The sequence below is a fragment of the Mytilus trossulus genome, chromosome 10, assembly GCF_036588685.1.
Source record: "Mytilus trossulus isolate FHL-02 chromosome 10, PNRI_Mtr1.1.1.hap1, whole genome shotgun sequence".
Classification (NCBI taxonomy): domain Eukaryota; kingdom Metazoa; phylum Mollusca; class Bivalvia; order Mytilida; family Mytilidae; genus Mytilus; species Mytilus trossulus.
This window is the reverse complement of record NC_086382.1, coordinates 8,435,430-8,445,504: the sequence shown is the minus strand read 5'-3', so window position 1 is coordinate 8,445,504 and position 10,075 is coordinate 8,435,430. Positions and strand designations below refer to the sequence as shown.

Here is a 10,075-nt window from a genome sequence, read left to right as displayed (position 1 = left end):
GGGTTGGACTCCCTTTTTTGGACGATCAGTGCATTTCAATGGGGACATATAGTTCGAACCTCTACCTTATTCTGGGTTGGGAACCCCGGGCCCTTTTTTAAATGACAGGATCCGCCCCTGAATCAAGTTCAGTACTGTATATTCACTGCACATTAAAATTGTCTTTGGTCTATTTTTAAATTGATGTGAGTTATTTCTTGAAATACTTTATCAGGTCATTTCAAGTTGGACCTGACTTGGAATGATTTTTTTTCAGGTATCTATGAATCAGTTAGCATTTTCTTCTTATTGTTTCGGGGGCCTTTGTATATATAAATTATATTTATTTGCTATAAACAAAGATTTGTATAGTCTTAATTACTATACAAATCCTTCCTATAAACTTCGTTGGGTGATGTCTGTCCAATTTTTTGAACGTTTATTATATTCTAAGGCGGAATGAATTAGGCTGTTGCAATTCTCTAATGATTAGTAAAGGTAAGAATACAGTATTGACTTTGCTCATTATTGGATGCTTTACATTGAGTGCCCTTTAGTTGTTTATACCATCCTACTTTGGTATGTGGTGCCGGGACAGTTGTGTCTATGACAATTATACACTGGTGACATCTAAGTTCCTATCCCAAAGACTGAGATAGTACCAGTTATGGAGGTGTTTAACTACCTTAACCAATGAATTGTATATCTGCTCCGGACCATATGGGTATTGGGAACCGGTACGCGTATGGTCATGGCCATATGGTATATATGCTGATCGTTTGGTTATTAACGGACCGAACCATATGAGTATTTTGACCAAACAGGTATTTTTTTTAATAAATTTACAGCTCGTTCTCTAGTGATCTCTAGTTGTATCAAACCAAAATTTATCAGCAAGTTATTAACTTGGCTGAAATCCTTTATCTTTGTTAAATCACATATTCTCTTAATCTTGTTATAGACTAGATTATGTCTTGCCTTTGCTATCTAAAGTCAATTTAACGCAGATTTGTACTGTGGACAGTTTTGTCCATACACGACACCCCATGCATGTATCATGGTGTTTGATGCATGGACATTTTAGTTAGTGTAGGTTAGATTTTCCATAATTTCTTTTAATATCCACTTTTGATCTGCTCTTCAGTCATTATTTGGTTTTGGGTTTAAGTAATTATTTCAGAATTAAAAACCAGAGAAGAGACAATAAAAGACAAGTGCATTTGATGCAACACAATTTATACCGTCACGTGATGCCGGATAAACTAGTAAAAGACAACTACATGTATATGGTTTATGTAATTATAGGTATCGCATTTTATTTTTTGAGAAATGCTTTGATACTAGAAGATATCTTGATATTGATCTTCCAAACTCTTTAATCAACAAACTCATCTTTTAAACATACTTATGAGAATTATGATGTATAATGGTACTAATGTTAATTAAATTTCTTAAATCGGAAGTTATCTGCTTTAATGTTCACTTAGTCTAATTATGGCACAAAGAAAAGAGAATAATGTCATAAAGAAAAGAGAATAATGGCACAAAGAATAGAGAATAATGGCATAAAGAAAAGAGAATAATGGTACAAAGAATAGAGAATAATGGCATAAAGAAATGAGAATAATGGCACAAAGAAAAGAGAATAATGTCATAAAGAAAGAGAATAATGGCACAAAGAAAAGAGAATAATGGCATAAAGAGTAGAGAACAATTGGCATCATTGTATATTTAAGAACATACAATAATCTTATAATAGAAAATGAAGGAAAAAAACAATGCAGTTTATATAAAAAAAAATCTAACAGAAAACAATCATTCTTCTGCTCCTCTATTCGGTCCCCGTTCACATAGCGAAAACTTACATAAATTTCATCTTCCATATGTACATGTATAGTACAGCCCAAAGGCCCAATGATGACAAAATATTAAAAAAAAATGAAAACCGTCTTTATGTTTGACAGCAGACAAAACCAACTGTAAGACTATATCGGCAAGGCTTTGGACATCTCATTAAGTCAGTGTATAAAAATCTCCTCTGAAACTACTTGGCCAATATTGAGACCAAAAAATAGGCCAAATATATCGCTTGAGTGTCTATTTTAACTTTGTCTAATGATCCAAACTTCCAAGTAGCATGGAAGACTTAAGATAGTTTCCCTTCAGGAGTAAAACGTTGCCATTAGTGGAGCAGCAACTTATTGGTCTTGAAGAACACATTAATTCGCCTCAGAGCTATGACTAGATACGATTTGTTTAAGTTTAACTTGTCGGTGTAGCATAGAGTTGACTAAATTGTCTGTATGTTCATCCCAAGAGTTGCTTTTTATAGCAAATGGTCATCCTTGAACATCTTCCATCCTGCAGTAAAATATATACTTGCTAAAGTGGGCGATCGACTTAACCCCACGGTATATGTATACAGTCACTTCCGTCCGGTCAGAATGGAGACGTTAAATCTGATGAATCGTGTAGAATGTCTGTCCCGCTCTCTGCGGATTCAAGAAGTCCAGGCATCTTGCATCAAATTTCGGAGGGTGAGTAGGGGAGTCTGTTCCCAAAAAAATAGTTCTGTTCATTTCTGATGAGACTGTCATCAAAGTGAGAGGGTTAGCGCTTTAAAACCAGGTTTAATCCACCATTTTCTACATTTAAAAATGCCTGTACCAAGTCAGGAATATGACAGTACTTAAATCAAGGTCTTATGGCATACTTATATCAACCGAACAGGTATATAACGGTATTATGTTGAAATGCTGGCATATCGAATGGAAACATCTTTTGGTATTTAATACTTTTGTTAATCTAAACAATTACAAATGTATCGCCAACTATGATCAACCAAAGACTCCAAGGCCGTAACTACCCTTGAGGCAAGTGAGGCAATTGCCTCACTAAAATTTCGACACTAATTATTTTTTTATACATATATATAAATATAATAGTTGTTCTGTCTCAACCTTAATTTCTATAACTTGTCATCATTCCTTTTAAACTATTATTCCTTGATATAACTCAGCATCTCAACGGGATATGTAGGTAAAGAAGGAATAATTCTAGAAAACTAGTTTTTTTGTGAACAGAGTCTAAGTATTGCATATAACTTCATGATGATAAGTAGACTGACAAATCAAGTACTGGTCTTCGGAAGGGGACAGTCATGTCTGCGTATTCATTTCACGAGTTTTAGTCTTTCTCTTTACAGATATTGCATTATTCTCTTTTCTTTATGCCATTATTCTCTTTACTTTATGCCATTATTCATTTTTCTTTGTGCCATTATTCTTTTTTCTTTGTGCCATTATTCTTTTTTCTTTATTGTACATTTGTGGATAAGCACTCACTTATTGTGCATTGTTTATTTTGTTATTTTTCTATTTATTTTAAAACAATTCAATTTCAGTAAACACAACCCAGACACTCATATGTAGTTTTGTACAATGTAAATAATTATAAACAAAAGTCGAATCATTTCGTATCAAAATTATTTATAATATATATATATGTCGTGTACATTTTATTATTTTGTACAGGTCATTACTTGTACAAAAACTTTGTATGAGTAATTACTTGTATGATACCATCATCCTACATTACGACGGCGGCGTTGTCAAAGGATAAGAGGAATGTTTTTGTTGATTCTTTTTAGCCATTTTTGTTGGACCTGCCATTTACAGCAAAAGTAGGCGAGACCCTGGGTTCCGTAAAACCCTCGCAATTTTTTCTTATCATAGGGCGTATGTTTTTTTTTTAAATCTATACTGTAGTGTATTTGTTTTTCTTTTCTTTTTTTTCAAATCTGTATGCTGTACTTAGTGGGGCGTTTTTTGCATTTTTTGTATGGGATATACAAGTTACCGGCCACGTCCACTCTGTTTAGCATTTCTGATTGTATCCATCTGATGAGCCTCTTTCAACTGATTTTATATTTCGCTCTTATGTTGTAATTTTACTCCACTGTCCCAGGTTAGGGGAGGATTGGGATCCTGATAACATATTTAAGCCCGCCACATTGTGTATGTGCCTGTCCCGGCAAAGCCTGTCATTCAATGATTGTCGCTTTTCCATGTGTTACATATTTTCTTTCGTTCATTTTTGTACATAAACAAGGCCGTTAGTTTTCTCGTTTGAATTGTTTTACATATGCCATTTTGGGGACTTTTAAAGCTGGTTATGCGGCATGGACTTTGCTCATTGTTGAAAGCCGTGTGGTGGTCTATAGTTTTTAATTTAGGTGTCATTTGGGTTCTTGAGTTATCTTATTGGCCCTTAAATCACATCTTCTTTTTCACATTAGTATAATTTTTGAAATGTTAAAAGAATTTAGACACACGAGGAACTCAGAGTTACATCATCACATACATGTGGCATGAGACATTGAGCAAATTAAGCTTAACAGCTTGTTGCCGCTTAAATACTAACTACTGGTGTAAAGTGACAAAGTCGTTAAAATCAAAAATAAAATAAACCGTTCTACAATTTATTTTCAAAAATAAATCATGATAAAAAGTTACATACATCTGAGACTACTATAACACTATATGTGTTATAGTAGTCTCAGCATACATGTATACTACACCAACATTGTGTGCGATTACTTTTATTGATTTCTTTAGTTTTTGGTTCTTTAAGTGGAATATATTAATTGTATTTGAGTTCCTAGATGTCACAGCAAAAGAAACATCACAAAAACCACATCAAACGTTTTACCGATATTATTGATTTCAAAATTCACTGATCCGTTAGATTTGAATACGATGATCTTTTATAGCTTAGTGCAGGAAAGTATATAGTGATTTGTATCACGACGAAGTTGAATTTATTATCCACGTTTCTTCAAAAAAAATTATATCTGTACTTTAACCTCACTTTTACTTTGACATATTAAATCATATATATGCAAATATATAAGATGCAAGATCTATGATGGGGCGTAAGACTTCATTTCGGTATTCTTTATGCAAATTTTCTCTGTTCTTTATTGTTTCGCCTTTTTCCTGATATTTGTGTATAAGCACGCAATTATTCTGAATTTTTATATTTTATATTTTTTCATTTTTTCCAATCATCAATATTTGGTGAACACAATCCAGCAATAGTTTTGCATAATATTAATACATTTTAAACATAAGACGATTTATTTTGTATCAAAATTACTTTTACATATATACATATAAATGTACACAAAATTTAAAGAACATAATCAAAATTAAAACAAAGCTTATAATTTAACTTCATACAAGAATGCATCATTGCATTCATTTGCCACTAACAATGTATTGGTAGAAGTGCCATAGTGCAGAACCTGTGGTCCCTTCAGTCCATCTTCACGTGATAAAAGTTGTCTGTGGCGTAGTCCATCGGAAGAGATAATGACCACATTATTAGAAATATGTCCCACTACAAACACGTTACCGCCATTGTCTACAGTGATACCGAGTGGACAGCTCAGAACACGTGTATCACAGAACGTCCACAGTATGTTACCATGGTAATCACAACAGGTTACACTGTCGTTTTTATAGTTTGTGTAGAACAGTTTGTCACCGAATGTTGTAACGTACGATATTCCTGAGACTTTGTTATTGGTAACATTGGTAATGGATTCATCACGTAGATTGATCATCTGTAGTCCTTTATCACTGGCACAATAAATCAAATGTCCGTCTCTATATACTACTCCTCTATTGTGTGAATTTATTTTTATTGATTTCTTCAGTTTTTTCTTCTTTAAGTCAATTACATTAATCTTTTTTGAATCGCCGCATGTTACAGCAATAGAATCATCACCAATAAATACCACATCAAACGTATAACAGATACTAATTATGTCAAAATCTTTCGAACCGTCAGGTTTGAATATGCTTATCTTATTTTGGTCATAGCAAGAGAAAATCATCCTTCCATCTAGGAGCTTTGAACAACCAGAGACATCTGACAACTTTATATTGATACGTTTCTGTAATCTCAGAGTCAGGTTATCGATATTTCTAGCTGGAAGAGCTACCATAATCTGGGCTTGTCTGTCCTTCCGTGTCTGAATAGTAAAATTCCGTGGACGATACCAGACATCAATTTTTGCAAACTTCTGGAAGTTCTTGTTAATTTGGGATATAATATTCACCTGATTAGTGGTGGAACTTTCAGTAATCGACCGAATAAATTTTTCTTCGACCTTTAAATCCTTTTCAATATGTTTGATGGTCAAGAAGGTTTGGAGTTCTGATGCATGCTGTTTAATATCACACATGTTTGATTGGTATTTTGTGATCTGCGTTTCCTTAGCCTTTAAAGTATTCAGCAACTTGTGTATTTTCTTGCTTTCGGTTTGTTCAGCTGTCATTAATTCTTTAATTACTTCATCTTTAAGTATATCTAGATCATTATTTAACTTTATTCTGGTTTGTTCGATTTCTGCTTCAATTTGTCCTCTCTCCATTTTCAGTGATTTTAAATTGTCTTCTCGGTTGGAACGGATTCGCCTTACATTCTCGGCCAGTTCCAATATAGTTTGTTCGATATCATAAAAGGCACTTGATGCTTTGACGTTTGATATGATTTCTTTGATGTCGGTTAAATCTTTGCAGTCGTTATGCGTTTTCACACATTTTTTGCAGCATGGACAGTCGTGTTTTCTGCAGAAAAGTTCATATTTTTCGTTATGAATTTTGCAGAACTGGGCGATTTGGAGAATTTCTGTCGGTAACTTCTGGTTGTCGGCGATATAAACGGTTTCGTGGTTTCCTGATGCCTTGGAAACACTGTGATGTTCGTTACAATCTACGCATAGTCCTTTGTCACATTCGGAACACCAGACTACTGATGGCGTGGTAACCTGACGATCATCACAGACACCACATTTACTCCAATTACTGGCCATGTTCCTGTAAATACATGAAAACTGCTAATACTCGCATAGTAAATGATTTATCGTATGCGTTAAACATGTGGAGCAGGATTCGCTTACCCAACCAGAGCACATAATACCAACAACGGCCCAACAGTGGGGTCAATTTCTTATGTGGAGTCACGATATATTCTGATACGAAATTGTAAATATGCCGACACTAAAAAAATTTTATACAAATACGTTTAGTTCGATTTCAGTTCACACGACAAACAGTTGAGTTTCGTTTATTAATAGGGTGCGAAATCGTTTTTCAGCCCTTCCAACGCCCCTTCAAAGAAAAAAGTCAAATTGACAAGTTATACGAGCAACACAGTAAAATTTCATTATGAACATATAAACTGTTAACCTATTATTAAAAAATAAACGATAATTAAGTGTAGCAATATGATTGATAGCAAAATTATTGCAAAAGTTTGTATCCTTTTTAAAATTAAACTGCTACGTTTTCTTTTGTAAAAACATAATTAAATGCTACTTATTGTCATGAAGATGTGGTGTGTTTTTATTGTAACTTTATTTTTCATATTACATGATGTAGCAGTTTTACCCTTTTATCTACATAGCAGATATTTTTTTCATTTGTTCCGTAGATTGATTCTCAATTTAGATTTTTTTTTTAGACAACCATTTTGAATTTGCCTTGGATTTCTTTTATTTTGTTATATTGTTTATTTGAGTAGAATATGATCTAGTCTTAAAGGAAAGACCGACCCAAATTTTCGTTTAAATTATCGGTATCGACATGAATCTATTAAATTTCTATATGAACACGCCAAAATACATTTTCAATATACTTAATATATATGCCATCTGGGGAAGGGTCGTAACCCTTTGCAAGCGAAGATGACTATATCTAAACGTATAAATGATTACATTTTAACCTATCGAATGCATTTCTAGCCTTTTTTAATCTAAATTCATAATTCGATGAAGTTTTAATAACGTTACATCAATTAAAGAATTTCAGTAAACAATATTAGTTAAGATATTTATTTTCTCGCCTCTATGAAATAACGGCAATAGAGACGTGCTGTTTCCGGTGGCGTCTGCAACGTTAACATTTTTTTTTTAATTTGTGATAAGATTAGTTTTTTAAAAGGGGGACTACTAGCGATGAGTTATTTGATATGTTGTATGCATTTGTATTATATAGCATAGGCATTTTGTTATGGAAATTATAAGGCGTCACCCCGAAACGACGGTTCATTGAATGCAAACGCTTGAAATCGATAACAATTAAAGTTTTTTTTATTGTGTCAGTTTAAAGAGAACCATCAATGATATTTTGTATAGATTTGTAACAGCACTCTGAGATCTCATTTCGAGTGAAATTATTTGGCCCTGCAACTTAAGTCATGATTAGTTGATGTTAAGTGTGTTGCATAATAAATGCATGATCGAGTATTTTCATTTTAATTTAAAATTGCATTTAAAGTTCTATAAAAATAACTATAGACATGAAATGTGATACATATATCCGTGTCAACACTTTATAATTATAGAGTGACACTACCAAGACTTTTTTTTATCGCCGGGTAGGGATATTAAACATAATGTCTACTTCACTTTAAACGTTTAAGACAATAACAATTAAAACCAAAGAGTAAACAAAAACTCACAAAACCAAAGGACATTTACATCAACAGTTGTGAATAATAATTAAGAAACAACACACACTCCACTGAAAATTGGGAGTGAAATCAGGTATGATGGAAGGTAATTATGACTGAGGAAGAGTATCAGATATGATTTCCGACACACTTTTGTCATGATTGCCAATCAGCTCATGATGGCGACCGTAAAATTTCTTGCGTGATGACCTTAATTTGATTGATTCATAGCCCTGTCTTAGCAACTTTCGAATAAGCAGTATTCCTCGTTCAACAAAATCAACGTACTTTGAGCTAGCTCTAGAGTAACGTATCAATTGAGACACATATACTCCATATGCTGGTGCTGTTATATAATATAATAATTGTTAAATTATTATATACGCACATCATTATACGATATTTCTGTGATAATTTGCCTATATCATCGAACCTGTAATAAAAGTTGTCGATCCTTCTGCTTTGTTTGAATGTTTTTTGACAAATGATTGTATTCTTTTTTCAATTTTCGCATTTTTTTTAGCAAATTTTTATGACGTCGAATGAAATCAGTTCAATGGTGATTCTACTATCTTTAGTTGTCAAAGTATTTGAACACCTCAAAATTATAGATAGTTTGAAATATATGTTTTATTTAATGCAAATGCAAATTTGCTTGTGTGTATAGAACACACTTGAGACAAAATGTTCAAAATACATGACAAGTTGTATGTACATTCGTCCTTGTGAATACGTCTTTGGTTTTTTAAAAGAATAAACAAAAACTTTTCGAAAAAATTTCCTTTATTCCTTCAAATGTCATCAGTCGACCAAAATTCTCCACAATGCACCTCATTTACAAAAGAAAATATAGTTACTCCACATAAGAAACGGATTTATCGGTTCGCACTTTCCATGTACTGATATAGATTAACTAAATTATCTATATATATGAAGTTGAAGTCGAGGCTGGTGGTAAAAAAATACCAAAAAAGTTAATATCTTGCAAGCGTAGATCAACGGAATTATTATTGCGTTCGAGTTTAAATCAAAATACCATTGTCTGGTTTTTTAAGCATATAAAGTTTGTCAACTTGTCGTATAAATGGAAGAAAGTTGTAATATAAAATTATATGATATGACTTATTTTTATAATAATTAAACAAAGGTCTTATATGACCAAACGATGTAGAATTAAGTACAAGCATATAAAAAGCTACGTCTATGGATGATGTCTGTTTCTTACATTATTCTGTTAACAAAGAAATTATTAGATTACTTACCATGAAGTTAATGAACCATTTTACAGAAAACGAAGGTAAATAGTCATGTGATATCACTATTCAAAGTTCAGGACAATCGTTTACTTTATCTTTATTGTCATGTGAGGGATAATACCAACACATCATAGTTCAAAATAGATCGAAAAAAATATTTTCTTGAATTTGACAGTTGTAGGAAATTAATCCTACATTTCAGTACAGTAAAAACAAAATCGAAGTAATAAAATTAACATATATCGTGAGCATTTCAAAGCACCTTTGTTTTGTTATTTGGTGTTTCTTTCGAATATTTTGGAAACTAGAGGGTACTACTT

The 10,075-nt window shown here is 32.7% G+C and overlaps 1 protein-coding gene across 1 annotated transcript; it reads right to left on the bottom strand.

Annotated features, from left to right (window-relative positions):
• Nucleotides 1–5,200: 5,200 nt before the first annotated feature.
• On the bottom strand, nucleotides 5,201–9,796 carry LOC134687658 (uncharacterized). The gene is made up of 2 exons (XM_063548117.1): nucleotides 9,762–9,796; nucleotides 5,201–6,863 (listed from the first exon to the last, which is right to left on the bottom strand). The coding sequence occupies exon 2, from the start codon at nucleotides 6,857–6,859 to the stop codon at nucleotides 5,201–5,203; it is 1,659 nt and encodes a 552-aa protein (XP_063404187.1). The 5' UTR covers nucleotides 6,860–6,863; nucleotides 9,762–9,796.
• Between the last annotated feature and the right edge of the window lie 279 nt (nucleotides 9,797–10,075).